Raw genomic sequence first — 21,452 nt, forward strand, 5'->3', positions numbered from 1 at the left:
ATTTTGGGTGAGTGATGGGGGAACGGAGCGAAAGGGAGCAGTGTTGCAGCTCTGCTGCCCTTTCCTACCCAGGCTGATACAAATCCTTGGATAAACTGACTCCAGCCCCGCTGGACCTCGATCCCCCCTGCCCGTGGTTACTGCGTGGGTGCAACGTCTCGAGGGCCGCAGGCTTCCAGTGCTCTACACCCATTTTTCATTTGGCTTTGGAATAAGAAGTGTCAAGCTGCTGCGTCAGTTTGGCTTAAATTCACAGGAGAAATCATTTGATTTGAAGCAGTTTATGTTATTAAATATGACTGCACAGGAGCCCCTGCAGGATAATCCGTTATGATAAATGATGTTTGAAATGAGGGAGACCCGACACTGGCCAGCTCCAGCTCCAGTCACGGATTAATGTGCAGGAACAGGAAGGGCCCAGCGGAGCCAAGGGCAGGGCTGGATGTGGGCAGAGCAGCAGCTCCAGCTCCAGCACCATCAGAGCTCCCCCAAACACAGAATGAACAGAGCATCCTCTGTAACCCCCCGGGAGTGTTCCAAAGCCCTGTGCGTGTGGCACCTGGGGACATGGGGCAGAGGTGGCCTTGCCAGTGCTGGGGGACAGCTGGACTTGATCCCAGAGGGCTTTTCCGACCTCAGTGACTGTGATGAACCAACACTTCCATACCTGAGGGTTTCTGTGCTGTCCCGTGCATCTCAGTCACCTCACTCTCGATATTGTCCAGTGCAGAAGCAGCAAAATTTGGCAAGAAACTGAAATTTGGCAAACAGGAGCCAATTGTTTTCTGAACTCTTGTTGGAAATGTACAGGGATTTCAATGGAAACAAGGAGAGCATCCATCTGCCCCCCTCCCCAAGATTTCAGAGGTGCTGAGCATCCCCAGGAGATGGATTCAAGCTAAAGGAGTCCTTGGACAAGGGACTGGGCTGCCTCAAAACCCTCTGCCAGGGGGTGCTGGGTGAACCTGGCTGGATCCAGGTGTCAGGAGCAGGACCCGAGGAAGCGGCTGTCCCTGGCTCTGTGCACTGAGGCAGGCTGTGATTTTGGTGTGTTAGAAATGACTGTCCCAGCTGGGGCACATTCCCCACCAGCCTCGGCAGGAACAGGACCTGGATGTGCTGCCCTGCCGAGCTCAGGGTGTTGCCTCTATTCAGTGCACGATGCAGAGGCTGATTAGCAGCCGACGGGCAGCTTTTGGCCCTTTCCTTCTGAAACAATCAGTGTTTAGGGCTTGACTGAGAAGGATTTGGTGTGAGATAAGCTTCCCAGAGTGGGGCCAGGGCTGAAGTAATAATTGAATAAGTGTGAGGTGGTGAATGAGACACGTCAGGATGAGTCAGAGCAAGAGCTGCTCTTGAGCAGGAGGGAAAGGCTCCTGCGTGGCTCCCCTGCTGCCCGAGGTGGGACCGAGTCCCTCGAGCTGCCAGAACCTGATTTTTGGGGGGAAAGGGCAGGGAGGGAGTTCTCTGGGGGCTGTGCTGGGGTGCAGAGCTCCCCAAATCGTGCTGCTCTGGGTGCTTGGCTCAGGGCTGGGCTCCTGCTGCCCTGGAGCACCCTCGGGGTTGGGATTCTGCCTCATCAGTGCCAAGGCTGGAGCTGCCAGGGCAGGAGCAGTGAGGGAGGGACAGCACCCAGCATGCAGAGCTGGGGCCATCCCCTGCAAGACACGAATTTATTTGCCACTGTCTGATGTGAGTTGTACCTTCCTGACAGACTTGGGGCTGTGCTGTTGCCATCTCCACTTCCCTTCTGTTGGATTTCCCACTTCCTTTAATTTTTTACCAGTTTGTTTGGTTCTGCTCCCAGCAGAGGCAGCTCCATGGGAAGGAGAAGAAATCAAGTGTTTATTTTTAGAAAGTGCCAAAAGAGTTCAACCCAAGGCAAATACAATTACTTCAGGTTGTGCACAGGCTTCTGAGAAGCTACAGAGAAATCATTTCCAAATGGGAAATGCCCGAAAACCCAGTGCCACGAAGGCGCTGGGGGATGAGAGCATCACTGAGCCGTTTGAGGAGCACGTTCCACCCCGGCGGAGGTGCCCCTGCCCACGGCACAGGGTGGAATGAGCTGGTCTTGAGGGTCCCTTCCAACCCAGATCGTTCTGTGATTCCATGAATTCTGGGGCATCTCCGGACACCCCATCCCAGCCCTGCCCTGGCACGGGGGAGCCCAGCGGGCGCTGCTGCTCCTGGCAGAGCCCCCCAGCTCTCCCAGCCTGCCCCTCCTCGGGGATGCTTTTCTGCTCGAAGGGGCCTCCCAGATGCTATTCCTGGCCCAGTTTTAGGGCATTCACTGCCTGAAGCTTCCGCTGGGCTGTTTGTGGAGCCCTCGTGGCTGGGCAGGGCAGGGGTGGCAGGGAGGCTCCTCGGCTGAAAGCTTTCACTGTAATTAAGCTGAACAAGAGACCGAGTTAAATCTCTGCTTCTCTCGCTCTGCCAGAGCGAACACAAAGAGGAGGAAAGGCCTGAACCAGACAATTAAAACAAGCAATAACATTGCACGGAGAGATCCATGGAATGATTTTTCCTTGACACGCTCGCCCCCAACAAGTGCCACATGTCCTGTGTATAAATAGCAGCTGCCCAGACTTGCTTAATCATCCCATTGTTGCTTTATAATATTAATTAAACATTCCTCTGGGATTGTTTGCATCCTAATTAAGTGGGGAACTTACAAAAGACAGCGAAGAAACCAAACAAGTGCGTGCTGGGGGTGCAATTTTGCTAAACCGTGTGCAACTGGCCTTAAAAAAAAAAAAGTTAAAATTGCAGGACTGTGGTTAAAAGCTTTTTAAGAGTCACCAGTGACGGGGACGGTTTGGTGAACCGTCCTGGGGGATCAGGAGCGGCTCCTCTCTCCAGGATGTTTGGCTGAGGGAAGCCAGGGGGGCTCTGGCGGGATGAGCATCCCCCCCCCCAGTGCCACAGGAGCGAATCGTCGCTGGCAGGACCCCACCGATACCAAAGGGACAATTAACCCGCAGCTGCTCTGCACGGGGGATGGAGGGACACCAGGACCTGCTTGGATCCCTCCAGGCAGCAGCTGGGGCCGGGCATCGCTGCTCCCGAGCCAGGGATCCCCAAAACCCCCGGACTCGGGGCCGTGCTGGCCGGGGCAGACCTGCGGCACCCCACGGGTGACAATATTTTGTTGTGGGGGATCCCGGCTTCCGATGCCGGAGGAGCCTTCCCCAAAGGACAGATCCCCAGGGCCCCCTGGCCTGCGGGGCTGGGGCTCCTCCTCCCCTCCCCTCCTTCCATGTGGCCGGGAAGACTCGAGCACATTGTTCCCGACTCAGCCTCATGCACCCTGCAGGGATGTGCTGTGAATTACTTCCCAAATTATGTGAGTAATTAAAATCAATGAGAGGGTATCCTGTTAAATAACGTAATTAGATGAGCACAGTGAGGGAGATGAGTGCAATGGTGTTTTTGTTCTCCTGCCTGGAGACAGCTTTTAACCCTTTCCCTCTTGTCTCTTCCCCGGCAAGGGCTCCCCTGGGTCAGGCCTGCTCCAGCCAACGCTGAAGTTTTATCAGAAAAAAGCCTCTCCCTGCTTCCTCCAGAGCTTCTCCCAGACCAGGATTGGCTTTCCCCACAGTCGCCATCCCTGGGTTATGTGGAGGACACTGGCAGTGCCACCACCTGAAGGCTACAAACATCTGAAACTGAGAATACAGAACTCCTTTAAATCCAGGCTAATCCGAGACTGTGGCAGAGGAAAACACGTCCCTCCTGCACCCGAACTGTGAACAGAGGCCCCACAAAATGGGAATTACCTCGCCGTGCACAATGAATCGCCTGAGCCGTCCCCCCAGTCCCTGTCCCGGGGCACAGCCCTGGCCTGGGTGGTTTCCACTGCGCAGTCCCGGTCCCCACGGACAAACACGCGCCTTTCCTGCGGCACTGAGGGCTCACGGCTGCCTTCATTCCAGAGGAAACCGAATGGCTGAGGAACCCTAGTGCTGAGAGTCATTTTGGTTCTATTCGTGCTTCCTCCAGGGCAGGAGGAGCCTCAGCCTGTTCAGATACACGTGGAGAGCTCGCTCCTCCAGCGTGGAGTGCTGAGAGCTCCTGGGGGCTCTGGAAAGGGTAAAGGCATCTGGCCAGATGGCTCTCATTGCAGGGCTGGAATCTAAATAATTAATTTTTAGTATCGTGTTCAGGACTTCGGTGTCTCCCAAAGGAAACGCTGCAAAGTCCTCAACTTGGTGCTTATTTTTTCCAGCTGCGATGCACGGAGGGATGAGGGGCTCTGCATCCTGCTGGATGTTCCGCTCGTCTGCGATTCTCCAAGGTGGCGAATCCTTGCAAAGATGTGTCACAGCTAATTACGCTCGTCCCACGAAATCATATTATGGCAAAGAACCTGAACCCTGCTGGGAACAACCCCCTCGGGTCGGGACACCGGGAAGGCTCCCTGGGATGTGCTGCAGGAGCGACAGGCTGTTCCAGGGAGCTTTAAACACACACAGAGAACTCCCTGATGGAGCCCGGCGCTCCTGCCCGGCTGCGGCGGCTCCGGTGGGGTGCTGGAGCCAGCGGTGCCACGGTGTCACCCGGGGCTGATCCAGCCAGGGGCTGCACCCGCCCCTGTGCCCGAGCTGAGGAGGAGTGGGAGGAATTGCCTGCAGGGCGCTGGGAAGAAACCGCAGGTCTGGCTGTTTAAGGTGTTTTATCCAGTCCATCTCCGAGTGATTTAGAGCTGCCATAAAACCTCTGCGGAAGGAGGACTTCTGCTCGACTTTCCTGGCAATGCATCTTATCTCCAGAGAATTTCCCAATACTCTCTAGCTGCAAATAGAATGTTTCTCCCATTCCTCTGAGGAATAAATAAGAATTCCTCTTAGGAATGTATCTGTTCTTTGCCTCTTTAAGGCAGATTCCGCGCAAAGCTCCGATCATCCTGCCAACAGCGTTACATCAGTGACGCGTTTGAAAACCAGGTAAGCAGCACACAGAAAAGTTCCCCTCTTTAATTATTTCAAATCCAGAGAACGAGGTCTCTCCTTTTTCCAAGCAGAGCTCAATTCAGGGCACAGGAAACTCAGCACAAAGCCGACCATGAATCGTTTCCACACCATTAGCATGAGCACATGCAGATCAGGCAGCTGCAGCATAAACGCCTGGCTGGCTGCCTTTGGGTGCGAGCTCCCGGTAATTGGTCTGGAACAGAAAGAGCGGAGGAGGGGGGGAAGCTCGGGGCAGGTAGCTCGGGAGAGCTGCAGCTGAGCGATCCCAGGATGGGCTGAACGGGAGCAGCACCCCCAGACTGAGCCGTGAGCGCAGCCCCGGGGAAGGGAACGCCCTGGGCTCCGCAAGTGGCCCCAGGAACGCAAGCTCTGCTCTTGCCTGCACACGGCAGAGGGACAGACCAGGTCCCTCAGGTCCCCAGGACGCTTTTCCTGCTGCCCTGGCCATCTGTGCTGTCTGGCAGCAGAGCGTGCGGCTGGACGTGGTCAGCAGAGTGGCCGGACACACGGATGCGCTGGGCGAGTTCGCTCCTCGCCACGTTACCCCACTGCCTGGCACGGCCCTGCCGAGGTGCCTCCCTACACTGGGATCCCATTCCCTGCTGCCCTTCGGACGGAGCTGTGCTGCAATGCCCTCGGTCTGGGCCAGAGTTGAACAATCCTCTGCAATGCTCCTGCTCCCTGCCAACACCCGGCCAGCCCGCTGAGGGACTTCTCCAGCCCCAGAAGGCTGTTACAGACAAAACAGTACAGCAAATACAGAGTGAGGGCCTGGAGAGACCCTTCAGTTATCCCAAGCAGGCAGAGGAGGCTGCTGTTAGCCCACACATTTTAGAATAAAGCAATTGCTTCATCATGCAGCTGCTTTTCTCAGCCCGAGTCTCCCCCGCTGCTCCCCGCGGCTCTTGGAGCCTTTGGAGGTGACAGTCCCCTGTCCCTGCCTGCCCTGGCCAGGCTGTGCCTCCAGAGCGGCTGTCGCCGGCAGAGCAGAGGGACTAATTAACCCTGGCATGACGTCACGTTCGTTATCTGCGGGTCCGAAATGTCACACGGCCAGCTCCAGCCCGACGTGGGGAAGGCGGCAGAGCCCTCGGGGAAGGTCCAGCCTGGACTGCTGGCGTGGGCTGGTGATGAGGAGTGGACGTGCCCCCGCATTCTGGAGCTGCGGGAGCCCCACGGGCAAAGCCACCTCTGTGTCACCTCTGTGCCACCTCTGTGCCAGGGCATGGGGCTGCTCCCTGCCAGGGCTGCTCCTCTGCGTGCCCGGGGACCCTGGGGAGGTGACAGAGCGGGGACAGCACAAGGCCGCTCTCCCTCCGCTCCTCCAGGGCACATCCAGCCCCTTCCCCAGGTGGGCTTTGGTGCTGAGGGCAGAGGGGGCTGAGCTGGGACCCTGCAGCCTCCCCTCTGAATCCCAGAGCTCGTGTCCTTCCAGCCCCTCTGGGATTTCAGGGTGCGGTTACAGCATGTGGGAAGCCCCCTCCGAATTAACCTCCAGCCTGGCCAAGGTGAGGACTGACACAGAACCCGGTTGTTTTTCTTTCTGGGATATTGATTTTCCCCCCTTTCGCTTTCCTGTCCAGTGAAAGCTGGGAAATCTGAGCCAGCTCAGAGGCTTTGCTAGGAGCGTTATTGCAGGAAATGCTCCCAAAAAACCACAGATGAGGAGTCGCTGGTCCCGGCCAGGAATGACCCCTGCAGCTGCAGGAAGGCCACGAGGAGCCCGGAGAGATCAGCCCAGTCTGGCTGGGCAGAGCCAAACCAGGGGGTGCTGGGGGTCCCCAAAGCTGCCACAGCTCAGCCTCGCAGAGGCAAATTGTTGCAGTAAACTCCTTTTTATTTGTGCTCTAAGAGCAGCACAGGAGATTGCCTGCCAGCTGGAAGGGGTGCGAGTCCTTGATTAGAAATGCCACGTGGATACAAATGAACAAAAGGGAGGAGAAATAAACCCCAGCCTCCTCCTGCAGGGCCACGCCAGCCGTGCTGTGGAAGCGCTGCTTGAAGAAGGGATTCTGATGATGATGAATATGACGATGAAGGTGATGGGGAATGTGCTGGAGGGAATAAACCAGTGCTGGATTTGGACTCGGATCTGAGTGCAGCCAGGACGTGGCGATTGGTTCCTTTCCTGCTGGACTCCGTACAAGGGGAATGGAGGGGAACTGTGTTTGCTCAGTGTGCCCTCAGAAAGCCTCTCAGGTCAGCTGGGCACACAGCAGCCGTGCAGGTTTGCAGGGCACAGGGACCCCCAGTTCCAGCGGGTAAATCACAGAACCCCAGAAGGGTGTGGGCTGGCAGGGACCTTAAAGATCATCTAATTGCAACCCCTGGGACACCTTCCCCTGTCCCAGGCTGCTCCAGCCTGGCCTTGGACACTGCCAGGGATCCAGGGGCAGCCACAGCTTCTCTGGGCACCCTGTGCCAGGGCCTGCCCACCCTCACAGGGAACAATTCCTTCCCAATATCCCATCTAATGCAACTCTCTTCCAGTCTAAAGCCACTGCCCCTTGTCCTGCCACTCCACAAACAGTAAATAGAATGCGTGTCAGTGGCAAAGGGAAACACTCCCAAGGGCAGCCAGCTGTGTTTTCCTCTCCTCTTGCCCCGCAGTAGCCTAAGAAGCCCCATCTCATTGTCAGAAGAATAAGCTGTGCAATGGTTTTGAAAATAAAGGCTTTTTAATTACAAGCACATTTGGGAGCCTTCTGGAGGCCATCTGGCTGGGAGAGCAGGGTGTGGGCACCGGGCAGGGAAAGCCCAGGGCGGCCGAGCAGAGCAGCTCCTGGAAAAGCACTCGATTAATGTTAAGAGCTAAATCCTCTCTTTCCATTAAGCCATATGGGCCAGACCCAGCGCTCATCCATCCCAGGGATGTGGAGCTGCAGTGCTGGGTGCCTGGGCTTTGGAAGCTCTGGGATGTGCTGCTCATTCGGCCCTTGGATGAGACTGGACAGAGATTCCCAATAAACCCGAATGCCCAGGCTGCCTCTGCCATCGCTGCCTTCCCAGGCAGCTTCATGGGGAACCTGCTCCTGTAATTACTGTCCCATGTCTGGGATTAGCCACTCCTATCAGCCATGCAGAACACAGCCAGGGCCTCATTAGACACTGTCATTGTGCTAATTAGGTGGGTTTCATACTCAATAATGGAGCACAATTTTGTGGCAGTTTCATGAAAAAAAATAGGAGCAAAAGCCATTATAATTTCAGGAAAAGTCCCTGGAGAAGTGAAATGGTAATTCACAAATCCAACTCTGATCTATTAGCAGATCCTGCTCTGGAGACTAAATTAGGGAGGATGTCTGGCTTGGGTGATATTATTTATTATTTGAATGTCTATAAAGAATATTTATTAAATATTTTTTCTCTTAAGAACCTTGAGACGCAGCTACATTTACTCGCTATTCCCAAGTGTTTGAAGCCTAGACCACACTGGATTTGTCACTGCAAACACCCTGGAAAATCCTATTTTAATGCAAAACATCCTTTGAAGATACACTTAACAGGCAGAGAGAACACAACACATTTGAAACCACGTTGGTCATTTGGTCAGCTGTCCATGCAAAGTGTCCCGGTGGCATCTGATCCTTTGGAAAAGGAACAAATTAAGGAACCCCCACACCCCCTGTCCTCAGGTGCTCCTCCTTTGTCCCTAGAGCCGAGGGGAGGGAGGAGCAGCGGCTGGGGGGTGCCAGCAGCTCCCCGGCTCTGTCCCTGCTCCCAGGGAGGTGGCCTGGGCAGTGCTGGCTGGAGCAGGAGCCTTTTGGGTGGGAAAGGAACACGTGGGAGGCAGCTGGGGCCAAGAACTGCCCTTTCCACGTGGAAGTAGGAACAATGGGCTCTCCCTGGAGCAGGGACAGAAAGGCCGGGCAGCAGCTGATCTGAGCTGCTCCTGGCACAGCTCCGGGGGCAGCTGTCGGGGGGCCACAAGTGCTGCTCCTCCCGAGAAACTTCCCGTGGCTCCTGAGGAGCCTCCAGCGCTGGGGAACGGCCCCAGCAGCTGCTGGGCTGGGGTCAGCACTCAGGAGGGACAGGAGCTGCCAGAGCGGGGCCGCGTTCCCAGAGCCCCGGGCTGCGGCTGGACCGGGCTGGCACCGGCCGGAGGGAACGTGGGGCGGTCCTGGAGAACGGCTTTTCCCATGGAGAAGGTTCCCCGTGTGCATTCTGGGCTGCACATTTCCCTGTCCTGCACACACATCCTGTGTCCTGGGTAACACAAGGCCTTGCAGAGGCAGCCACCTGCAGAAATGTGTCCCTCACCTGCCAGCCCAAATGTCACCGTGGCCGTGCCATGCTCAGCCTGGCCCCACGACTGCCCATCACACCTGAGGGCAGTGCCAGGGACGAGCTCACAAAGGCCCAGGTGGGAGTGCTCAGCTCTGCTGAGTAAATCCCCATCCAGCACAGTGCTCCTCTCCCCGTGGGACTCAGCCCTTGGTGCCAATGGGGCACATCTGGGATGGGGGTGCCCCAGGGCTCCGGGCTGGGACCCCCAGGTTGTGCCTGGGCTGCAGGGAAGCCCAGGGCTGGGGCCACACTCTCTGGGGACTGAGGCAGGTGCGGGAAAAGCTGTTCCTCTCTTGGGAAATCTCCTCCCCTTTGCTCTGGAAAGGAGCAGGGAGGTAACAAACAGGATGAACTACAGATAAAAGAGGAGGAAAACAAAATGCTTTACAAGCAGCTTTTCAGCATTGAGAGAAATTAGGAAGGGGGAACAACCAGCCCAAAAGCCCACGAGGAGGAAAGACAAAAGCCTGCTCAGGTTCCTGCAGAAGTGCTGAGCACAGCGCTCGGGTGCTGCCCTGCTCCTCTCCTTGTATGGGCACAAACAGGGCCTGCCTTGTGCCTATATTTAATTTGCAAAGAAGAAGAATTCTCCCTCCGTGCCTCTGCCCCACTGGCCTCTCTGCCTTGGGAAGTTACAACAGGAATAGAGTTGTGCCTTTAAAACAAATAATCCCCCTGCTCGCACATAAACCCTTCCTAAACTCGGAGTGAGTGGAACAGGTTTTTGGAACACAACCCTGCTGCGCACATGGAGCATCTGCTGGGGCTCCTGGATGATGGGAACGGGGGCTGCAGTGCCCTCACCAGCTCTGTGCTCCCTGCAGCTGTGGTAGGACCCCCGGCCCTGTTCCCCTCCTCAAACCAGGGACCGTGTGGCTCTGAGGCTCTTCCCTGGCAGCAGTTTCTGCCCCGAACCTTTGTCTCTCTGCCTCTCCTGGTGCTGGGGCAGGCAGGACGGGTGTGGAAGCTGCAGAAGCCCTGCAGGCTCTCGGGGCTGTGCAGGGGCTGCAGGGGATGTGCCTCTGGAGCAGTGCTGGCACCCTGGCAGGGAGCTCTGCCGTGATTTACAACCTCTCCTTGAATGGAAACTCTCCTGGCTGCTCCCCAAACTCCCCGGTCCCAGCTGGGAACAGCCAGGGAAAACCCCGGAGTGAGAGAAGAGACCGAGGGTGTTCCACAGCAGAGATGAGACCGATTCCACTTTATTGGAAACTCTTGGAGAGTCGGACACTGAAGAACTTGGTTCTGTCAAGAGGAGGTTTGTACACAACAGCAACAGGGAACACAACAATAAACAGGGGATGGAACTTTGCATCTGGGTGAAAACCCAACAATAAACTTCTGCAGTGATTTATCTGGAGCAATCTGTAGGGACAAGGGGAGGCGAGAGGGGCAAACCCACCGAGACCCCCAGGTCACAAACCCCCTGCAAGGAGCCTTGTGCCCCACTGGTTTAACTGGCAGGGGAGGGAGAGCTGCTGGGAAGGCACCAGGGATGCAGTTTAAGGGGAGACCCCCCCAAAGTTGGGGGGTTGCCCCCCACTCAGCAATTGTTCAAGTCTTATAAATTCAAACATTTCTTTCCACTTAAATAACAAGTGCTTCAGGTACAAGGCTTGGGATGCCTGGTGTATAACCCAGTTTCAAGTGCACACAAGCAGGAATAGATTTTTTTAAAACAACTCTCTCTCTCTATATATCTGCACACTCATACACACACATGCACAGCGTGGGTTTTGTGCTGCAGCCATTGAACTGGAGATGATGGAATGGGCCTGGCACCAGGAGCTGCTCACCTGTGGCACCACTCATCTTAGAGCTGCTAAAGATTCGGATTATTTTTGCAAATACCGGTCCCCAAAGGTCTCCCCACGTGGGGCTGTGTCAGCTGCTGCTCAGGCAGTCCCCGAAGCCGTAGTTCTCCAGAAAATTCCATGTGCAGGAGAGTGAAGCCTGCAGCGTGTTCTGCAGGACTCCTCTCCTGTCCCTGTGGAGAGATCAGGAGTCTCCCAAAAAGGTGAGTGTGGCCTCCAGCTGCTGGTGGGTGTGGAAACGCTGGGCAGAGCAGAGGACAGGCTCAGACCCACACGGCCGTGTTGATGTCAAACCCCGCCTGGCTGTAGTCTCTGGAATCGTGGACTTTCTTGGTGCCGATTTTGGGGTGCTCACTACAGCTTTCTGCCCTGGGGCACCTCTCTGCTTTGCTGTGATGGTTCTGCAGGTTCCCATGAAGGGGGAAGTAAAATGTCCCCTTGAGTTTGTTGATCTTTTTGGACCTCTTGGAAATCTCGGGCCGTTTGTCCTCAGGAGGAAGCCAGCAAGGTTTCTCCTTGAGCAGCCTGTCTCGGTCCGGCCGGACGCTCCTCAGGAACTTCTTGAAGATGTTGGCTGTGAGGGAGAACTTCCTGCAGAGCTCCTGGGATCTGCTCATGGACAGGGACGCCTCGCTCTTCTCCCCCTTCTTATCCAGCTCGGGCAGGTCCAGCCAGTTCCCCACCAAGTCTGCAAAGATGTTGTCCCCCAGGACCAGCGGCTGCCGGTTCCTGCTCTGGGACATCAGGGACGATGTCCAATCGTGGCCGTCATCGCACCCCGGGCACTCCTGGCACAGCAGCCACCCCCCAGCTGTGCCCTGGCTGCTGGACTCGAATGTCCGGGGCCGGACGTGCTCCACTCTGCTGGACACGGAGGAAGGTCCTTTTGGGGGACAAAGGTCCTCCCCGCAGAGGCTCTGGGAGGAGGAGGGGGTGTCTCGAGGGTGGTCACTCTCTGGGAATGCAGTGGGATGGGACAAACCCGCTGGCCGTGGCACAGGACACGCCAGGGCCGGGGGGCAATGTCCCTGTGCCTGCCCCAGCTGCGTGTCCTGCCCTGCCCCGCTGCTCCGGCAGCACCGGCGCTGCTCCGCGGGGCTCCGGCGCCCCGAGATGTCCAAGTGCTCCAGGGCTGTCTGCACCTGGAGCAGCTTCAGCTCCTGCAGGGCGCCCATCATGCAGTTCATCTGCTCGTGCAGCCCGTCGCCCACCTCCTTCATGGAGAGCTGCGGAGGGAAGAGCACAGGCGGGTCAGTGTCCCCAGCATGGAGCAGGACAGCGAGCACAGGGCAGCAGAGCGGGGCTGAGCAGCTCCCTGAGACATCCCCCTCCCTCCTGACTGCATCTGCCATGCATCCCACCTGCACCACATCCATTTCAGCCAACGGCACTCAGGTTTTCCTTAGATTTTTCTAGGAGTGTCCCTCTAGGAACAAGAGGAGCTGACAGAAGTGGTTTGTTTGACCTGACAACAAAAATAAAGAGTTTGAGTTTCCTTTAATTGCTTGGCAGAAGCCCAAGGTGTAGAATTATGAATGGTTTTGGCTGCTGCCAGTTTTAGAATATTCCTGTGCCTTTGTGTCTTTTGTGCCCTGTCACCAGCTGAAATCAGGAGCCAGAACACTGAACAGAGGTGCCTTCCAGGGAGAGCCTTGCTTCCTTACCTGAAATGCTGAAGTAGATTAAAAAGAAACCCCAAGAAGAATTGTTGTTACTCCATAACACATCTTCAGCTCTCAAGGCCCTCAGTGCAGGCACCTCTCACTAGAGGACAGTCAAAGACATTTCAATGCATTGGAAATTTTGTACAGAACAACCAACAAACTCTAGGATTACTGACATTCAACCGGGAATTCTTTGATTCCCAGGCTACAATCTTTAGTAGCAGTTCTGCTTCATCCCTGAACCTCACTACAAAGATTCAACTTTCTATACCAGACTTAAAATAAGCAACTTATTCTCCAGAGCTTCCCAACTCCCCCCCTTCTCTTTCGCTCTGTTGCTTTCTCTCTCTCATGCAGGATCTGATCATATTCCCAAAGCAGCACCATAAAGCAAACGGGCTCCACTTTCCAACAGCTGCCACTTACTCTTTTTTAGCAGGGAGGGGGAGTGGGGAAGGGGCAGGAGAGGGGAGGAACAGCAGGGGCTGGCAGGGCTGGAGGTGAGGGCATGTCCCACTGCTGTGAGGTGGTTTGCAGAAGAGATTACCCCTGTCAAAGGAAGCTTCAGCCAGCCTACGCTGTCACAAACACGTTAAAAGGCTCACCACCATTTTTTGTACAGCAACAGATCTCAAGATTAGGGTGAAAAAGGCCAGCTTTTTCTTTTTTTCTTATGTTCAGCTTTACATTACCAAGGTTTATTTTCTACCTCTCCTTCATTTTAACCAAGCTAGTTCAATTACTTGCTCTATTTCCATCTCTGTACGTGGGGCTGAGCAGTGAGAAAGAGCAGCCATCAGAAAATTGTAACAATCCAGCTCTGTAAGTGGAAACTGCTCAACAGTTTCTGACCACAAATCCCCACTTCAAACCCCAGAACCTAAAACTAAACTCACCAGCAGGTTACGGTCATTTTTCAGGGCTTTTCTCTCAAGAAAGTTGTTTATCATCTGGAATGAGCACACAGCTACAAAGATACAGAAAATCTGTGCTCAGCTTCCTGATTCCACCACCCAGAGCCTCCAGCGATGGCATTTTTAACATCAGCAAATAAACTCCTGCTGCAGACGTGCAAACAACGTCCCAATTCCAGCCTCACCGAACTCCTGGTTCCCACACCAAGCTGGGGCCAGATGCTCTGCCAGCCTCAGACAGAACTATCACCTTACCTCTCCAGATCTGCTGTAATGCTGCTCGTCCTAACCTTTCTTGCCTTATTAATGGCAGTCTGTTTGATCTGGGGCTTTGGAAAAAGCTGGATTTGGAGCAAGCCTGGCCCCTCATTGGCCACTTCCCACCAAATCCCCTGGCGCAGTAATCGCGCCGTGGGGAGTGACGGGGTCCTGCCCCGGGACTGGGCTCCTGGAGCCCTCGGCATCTGCTGGGCAGCTCCGTTCCCTCCACGGCCTCAATTACCTGCCCTGGGACGGGGCAGCCCTGCCGGGCTCAGCCAGGCACACCTCGGGAGCACTGACCCTTCCTCGGCAGCGTTGGGCAGCGCTGGGCTCGCTCCTCACAGCCAGATCCAGCCGCCTCCCGCAGGAACACACCTGAGCCCCGACGCTTCCAAACCCAGCACTTTTCCTTCTGAACAAAGGAGCTGGGGCTGCCAAACCCGGTGCCAGCACCAGACTGGGGAGCCTGAGCTGCTGGAAAAGAAGCGGGGATGTCTTCCTCTGTGGAAACCCTCTCCTGTGAATGACTGAGATGTGGATGCCTGGGCTCAGCCTCCCTCACAGCACAGGGGCAGGAGAGGAGGCTCTGGGCTGTGACTCCTCTGTCCTGCTCCAGTGGCCTGCCTCAGGAAGGGTGAATCCCACCCTCCAGCCTCAGTGTCCCTCTGCAAACGTGAATCCCACCAGCACCGACAGAGTTTTCAGCATCCTGAGCCTTTTAACTCTGCTGGCAAATGCTGCTGTAGTTTCGGGTTGTGCAAGTTAAAAAATGAAGCAAATCAGCCCCCTCTGCTTTATCTTTTGCTCTTCATGGTATCTGCTCAGTCTTTTACAGAGCTGGAGAGCGGGGGAAGCCCAGCCCAAAGTGAAGTCACTGCCTGGTGACCAAACGGCCTGCGGGGCTTGGATTCCACCCACCTGCAATTAAGAGTACTCACCTTGGAAAGAAAATTCTGGAGGGAAAAAAACCTCCCCCAGTGTCTAACTGCCAGCCTCTCCTCCTTGCCAAGACCTCAGTTCTCCCAAGTTCAGACTGGCTTCTCTGAGACTCTCCAGCAAAGGAACAATGTCCTAGAGAAGAGAGATCACCTCCCTGGCAGAGGGTCAGGACTGAACTACCTGGTCTGCGAGAAGAAAAAGGGATTCTGCAAATAATTCAGCAGACTGGGCTGGAAATCAAATGGATGCTGTACTGCAGGCAGTGGGAACTCCAGGCTGAAGGGGCAGCCCTTGTAGCCTCACTGGCTCTTGGTCACACACTTCATGTAGAAGGAACTTGAATTTGTGATGAACTGAAGTCAATTCCAAGCAGAGCGTGAATGTGACACAGAACCCCAGAGAGCCTTAATGTGGTGTGGAGAGAGACCCTGACCACGCTGGGGCTTATGCAAGTGCTGTTATGTAAGCTGGGCACCAGGAGAGGCTCTGGCTTGTGCCTCTCTGTGAGCTGCAAACCCCAAACCTGTTGTGGGATCAGTGGGGCTGCAGAGCAGAGCACAGGGGCAGCAGCACTGCCAGACTCGGCTCTGCACAGAGCCTGCCCTCCCCTCTGGCTCCTGCTGCTCTCTGCTCAAGGTGCACAAATACATCAGCATTTCCAGGGTGTCTAATCTGAGACACTCTGCCCTTCAATATAAGTGGTTGTTTGGCTTCTCTGCTTCCAAAAAAAGCCCTGTTAGAACCATGACAACTTGCAGATACCCAAATCTATCTCTATAAACCAGTTAAAAATCAGATGCCTCAAATTGGATCTCATTATTCCTGAAACTCTCGCAATCCCTAAAAATTGGCATGAAAACTTTTATGTCTAATTCTGCACAAGCCAACTCATGCCTTTTAAAGCAAGACAAGTGCTCACAGGGCTAAGTGCTCCCCTTCAGTGCCTGGGACTGGTGTGTGATGGGAGAGGTTCCTTTCTCCAGCACTGAGGTATTACCTGGCTCAGTCCTGTGGAGGTGTGACCCAGCCAGCTCAGCCTCAATGCTCCTCCAAAGCAAAGCTCATTGAAATTACAGACACCCCAAGCACTGAAAACTGAAGTGCAAAATTCAAAACTCCACTTTCAAATGATCATCATGGAATATTCAACGTGGAGGGGGGGGAACCAAACAAAAACCTGCCAGAGTTCAGATACAGAGGGGTTTTTGCACTGGCAGTGTCCCATCCTGAGCAGCAAAGGCACCAATTGCTCTGGAGCCACCTCTTCCACCATCTCCTCACTCCCCAAGGATAACCCAACAACTGCTTTACACAGTTGGTAATCAATGATCTCCCACCAATGACTAACACCGCAGGAGAAGAGCCCGTCCCAAGGAACCTCCTCCAGCAGTTACTGGCATTTCATCAAATTCAGCCTCAAATACCTGAAGTGTACAAGTAAGGGAGATTTTCCTTGTCACTTCCCACTTCCCAGGTAAATAAGTAACTTTTACCAGCCACTCTGGAACTGGTGTTTTTCTGTTAACATCCCCCTTCACGGAGCTCTCAGAATCCAGTTCCAATCAATCTCCTGGAGCCACAGCTGTCTGCATTCCAGCCCATCCACACATCTGCCTGCCCAGGGCCGCAGCAGCTTTGTGATGCTGATGGAAAGGAAAAGCCCAGCAACATCCCCGGCTTTCAGCTGAGCACAGAGCTGGGAAGAAGAGCCCTGAGAGTGTTTGTCACAACCAGGAGGAAGACAGATGTCCAGCTCTTAGGTAAAAGAAATGCAAAGAGAGGAAGTTATTGCTAAGAGGACAGGAAAGAACAAATGGCAAATAGTTCTTGATAATAGTTCTGATGGGCAACAGACCCAGCAACAAACAATTGGTATTTAAAGCAGATGACATAATAGAGACTGAAATTATTTTAGAACTGCTGAGCTGATCATATTGTTTCTGTGCTTCCCTTCGGGTCACTAACTGGATTAATCTCCAACAAGGCTGCAGTTGTGGCTGCACAGCCCTCGCTGCACAGCTCACACAGAGCTGCTCTCCAGCTCCATGTTCCACCTTTCTTTTTCTTCCCCTGGAGGATGCCAAGGGCCTGCAGTTGTCTTTCAGTCCTTGCATTTTATCACAATAATTCCAAGTCTCTCTTTTACCTCTTGTCTTCCCAGGGTATTTTAGGTGTTCATGAGGATGTTAACCGTGAGCTCAGTTTTCTGAAAGAGGAAGGATGCTGACACTGAACCAGAGACTCCCCCTCACAACAGTTTAAATAGATCCTGAACAGATGTTAACCATGAAAGACGTGGTTCACATCACTCCATTATCCACCTTCCTTCCCACTGCAAGAATATTGTTCTGTGCTTCCCAATCACATTCCCTATGTTTAAAAGCAAATCAGAAAAATCAATTCTCCTCAACCGGGATAAAAATGGACCAAAAATAACTTTAATCTTCAGACTTTTACTCACAACCCAAAGCTAAGAGAGACCACAGGCCTCAATGGACAGACCAGCCACTGCAGATGATGGTTAAAATGTCAGTTTTCAGCCCAGACCAGCTTCTCTGGGAATCCGCTCTTTAAAATTCCTGAATACATGAAGCTGGGAGTCTGAAAAAATCCATCCTCATCTCTAGGAGACTGCTCTGGAAATACCAAGAGGACAAAGCGTGTGACTGCTTTTTCTCCCCAGTTATACGTGACAGGACATCTGCTGTCAAGTCACTCCTTTGCACCTTCCCCTCAGGAACACCAAGGAATGAGATCCTGTGACAAGCACCCAACCTCCTGGCACTGCTCCAGCAGCCAGGGGCAAAGTCACCCAAAAAGGGACCCCTTCATCAGCAGAGACACACATGGAGCCGCCTGTCCCACCTGCTGCAGTTGGGAGCAGCGACACTGGACCCTCAGGGCTGTCTTGTGCTGCTCAGACTGCAAACCACCCGAGCTGCCCCTCCCGAGAGGGCAGGAATGAAAACACAGCAGATCGTCTTGGAGCGTGACACAGTTACCGGAATAGGAGCCGGTGTGAGACAAAGAGTAAAAATAATTGGCTGTATTTTTCACTCGGACCGAATGTTCTATTCCTGCAGGATATTCATAGCAAGAAACATTGCCTACCAGGACATAAATTAATGTAAGAAGGGAGTCAGACTCTATCAAACTCAGTAATTCAATGCATTTATGACAAATGTGCAGGGAGAACATTAAAAGTTCAAGTCAGAGTGGTGAGGTTTCTTTTAAACAGTACTTAAATACTTTTCCTCCTAGAAGAAAGCAACAGAAACCGCAGATATATCCTGGATTCATCTGAGAGACCAAAACACGTAAAAGTTCCAACCACAGCTAACGTGGCTGTGCCCCCTCCCGTTACAGCCATACAAACCCAACGTGCCAGAGCAATCTGCCCCATGGACTCCCCAGCAGAAAATAATGATCGATTCTAACTGCAGACGAGCTCCAGGCCCCCATCCCAGAGCACACGTGTGAGGCTGGGACATGGCAGTGCAAACTGTGCTGGTGTCTGCGAGTGCAGGGAGGCGCTGCCGTGTGCAGCGCGAGGCACGGAAATGAAACTCCTCTCTGCTAATGCCCCAGCAAGACAATTCTTGTTAAATCTGATCTTTCGGCTGAGATAACGCTCTGCGACTCGGGGAGCAGGCACAACTCTGCTGTGCCTCAGGACGATGCTTGCAGATTCTGAACGCAGCCGATACAGTGAAAACGGCTTTGAGTATCGAGATTAATTGCGTGAATGGCAGATTCCCAAGCTCTGGGGCACATTTCACAACTGCCACTGCAAGGACAGATGACAGGAGTGCAGAAGCACAGCTTATTCCATCACCAGACCTACAAACCAGCGCGGCACATTCCCACAAGCCATGCTGTGTCCATAAATCTCCAGGGGCTTCCCGGAGGAGAACAAGGTCTTAAAGTACTTCCTGCACCCGGGGATGAGGTGCAAAGAGCTGGCACAGCTTGTCGGCGCTGGCTCCGCTGTCAGCCCGGGATGAGGATCCCCGCTCCAGCAGAGCTGCCCCATCCCACCCGGCCGGGATGAATGGCTGTGTCAGCTGAGGCTCTCCCGGCTGCGAAGCATTTGCATGTGGAAGCTTCTGAATGGATTCCAATCAAAGGGACACCACACATGCCAGAAACTATCAGCTTACAATGGAAAACATGCGACTGGAACAGGAGAGCTCTCTCACACTGACTGAAAGGGGTCAGATTCATCCTGGGGAGCCGTGGCAGAGCTTTCCCAGAGGAAATGGGAAGAGCAGGGTAAGCATGCCTGGACCTTGCTCCTTGGTGACTGGTCTGGCACAGCCCTCTGTGATCTCAGGGCACAGGTGACACGTGGGGGCTCACCAGCACCCCAGCCAAGCACATCAGCATTTAAATATGTTTTTAATAAACAAAGCAAGGGAAAGAAAAACCAGAGCTGGAATCCTTCTATCTCACTAGTGGGGGATTGAGTTGCACAGGAAGATAACCTTTCCCTGGGAACTGGGAGCTGTGCCAACATCCACTATTTTTTGAGAAAATCCCCTCCTCAAAACTGGCCAAGAGTCTGGTTTACCAAAACAGAGGCTGTTTGCACTGAGACAAACTACACTTCTGCAAACGGGACCGTCTCTAACCTTGCCATGTGGCACTGGGCAGCCCCAGCAAGCCCGGCTCCTCACAGAGGGAAGCTCTGCAGAACCTCCCTGCACAACGGAGCTGCTCCCTGGACACAGCACAACCCAGGGTGTTCCTAAATCCCCGGGGATGCCCCGGGGCCGGACTCCCCTTTGCCCCACTCGCTGGCTGCCCGCGGCCAAAGCCGTTCCCAGCACTCCTGCCCGCTGACCCCGGCTCTGGCGCATCCAAAGGCGAGCTCCCGCTGCCCGCGGTGCAGACGGGCCCAGCTGTCCCTCGAGCTGCGAGCTGCTCCTTAGAGAAACATTAATCTATTTTAATTCCGGGCTATCAGGACAGAATTGATTTCTAAAAGCTGTTATTGCTCGGGATATCACTGGTGGATGCTTTAATTGCTACAGCTCCTGCTTTCACTCCCAGCCTGCAGCTCACTCGGGCTGCAGGGAGGCTGAAGGAGGTGACCCCAAGGCCCTCTCCAGCTGCACCCCGTGGATGTCCCCGCACAGCCGCGCTCACGACTGCGCTCGGATCCCCGGGGAACTCGTGCGAAAGGAAGTTTTTAAGTTTGAGTAACAAAAACTGGGCGGTGGGAGGGGGAACGAATGTGACTGGTGAAAACCAAATGTATGGAGATCCAGGCTGCTCTCAGTCAAGTCACAACTCGTCCAGCTGAAGATGACAACTGCCCCTTCCCAGTTTTTTAAGCCAAGCATATACACAGATTTATGCCAGGCTAACTCATGGTTTATTAATATAATAAAAACTGTTGCATTTTTACAATGAAAATCTATTCCTTCACTATAGCAAAGGCTGAACAAAGCCAGAATTTTCTCATTTAAAGTATTTTTTTTCTGGCTTTCACATTGTGTGAGGGATCTGCCTTTCTGTTGAATATATTGACTCTTCAGAAGTTATTTTTTGCACTACAAAACAGGCATGTTTTAGACTCAGAGGTGCAGTGTTTAGGCTCCTCTACAAAAATATTGCTCAGATAACAAAACCGATTTGGTTAGAAGACAAAACACTGATTTAGGAACCTTATTCTTAGGATGTTCTTCTGGAAGTTACTCCTTCTCCCATCTCACCTTCCAACTCACTCAGATTGTCAAGAGCTCTCCCATTATTCTGTATGTCCTGGTTTGCAGTTTGCATTTCATTCATCACACCCGGTGTACAGCACACCAGTGACTCCCATTTTCCTTTGTTTTAGTTTGTCATTCACCTCCTATGTTTGCTGGGGAAACACTGGGAACGCCAGCAGGTTAAATGTCACTGCTGCCACATTTATTGAGAGTAAAAGGCCACTGCCCCAGCCCGTGTTTCACAAGACACTGGGATCTGGAGGAGCACAGGGCTCTCCAGCCCTGGTCCTGCCCTGGGTGCAGCTGGAACTTCGCCTGCTCCGCAGGGACTCACTAGGGTTGTTCCACACGGAATGCTTCCTGCAATGCAGGCACTGTACAGAACTCCGGGGAGCACAAAACCCAGCTGAAATCAACATCCTTTCCAGTCCAAACCGGGAGCTTCTTGCATTCAGAAACTTCACCCACCCGTTCTTGCTCTGCCTTGTCTTCCCCTTTTGTTCTCATTATCTATTTATCAGGATAACGCAGACTCCGAGCCAGACCCGCTGGAACCCTATTTTGGGAAGTATCAGTTCCTCCTCCCAACCCACCCCAGCCAGCCCCAGAGCACCAGCAATACCTTCGGGCTGCTGGACAAGCCCCAGCAAGCTCCGGGAGTGAGGTTACCCCTGAGCAGGAGCGGCAGGAGGGCGAAAACACCGCTCGTTTCTGACAAAGGCTTTCCTATTAAAGAAGTATTTTCACAGCGTATCGGAGGTGCCAACGCGCTCCCTTCACAGCCTTTTGATTCCCGGAAAGTTGTTCCTATCCATCTCTGTGGCTGCTTCTCTGATTTCTGACCTGTGCTGGCAGCTTGTCCCTAAAGCCCCCGCACGCCCCCGCC

The 21,452-nt window shown here is 53.9% G+C and overlaps 1 protein-coding gene and 1 long non-coding RNA gene across 5 annotated transcripts; one reads left to right on the forward strand and one right to left on the reverse strand.

Annotated features, from left to right (window-relative positions):
* Positions 1-2,147: 2,147 nt before the first annotated feature.
* LOC108448401 lies at positions 2,148-10,522 on the forward strand. The gene is made up of 2 exons (XR_001864286.1): positions 2,148-4,946; positions 6,941-10,522. It is a non-coding gene; the product is annotated as an uncharacterized LOC108448401 (long non-coding RNA).
* On the reverse strand, positions 10,447-21,419 carry FAM212B (family with sequence similarity 212 member B). 4 transcript variants are annotated; one of them, XM_017741157.1, is made up of 2 exons: positions 13,908-21,419; positions 10,447-12,539 (listed from the first exon to the last, which is right to left on the reverse strand). In XM_017741157.1, the coding sequence occupies exon 2, from the start codon at positions 12,448-12,450 to the stop codon at positions 11,338-11,340; it is 1,113 nt and encodes a 370-aa protein (XP_017596646.1). In that variant the 5' UTR covers positions 12,451-12,539; positions 13,908-21,419; the 3' UTR covers positions 10,447-11,337. The 4 variants fall into 4 exon arrangements, with proteins under 4 accessions (XP_017596646.1, XP_017596645.1, XP_008637215.1 ...); XM_017741156.1 differs by having other exon boundaries at positions 13,635-21,419; XM_008638993.2 differs by having other exon boundaries at positions 10,447-12,300; positions 12,436-21,419.
* Between the last annotated feature and the right edge of the window lie 33 nt (positions 21,420-21,452).

This window comes from Corvus brachyrhynchos, unplaced genomic scaffold (assembly GCF_000691975.1).
Source record: "Corvus brachyrhynchos isolate BGI_N302 unplaced genomic scaffold, ASM69197v1 scaffold338, whole genome shotgun sequence".
In the NCBI taxonomy this organism is placed as follows: domain Eukaryota; kingdom Metazoa; phylum Chordata; class Aves; order Passeriformes; family Corvidae; genus Corvus; species Corvus brachyrhynchos.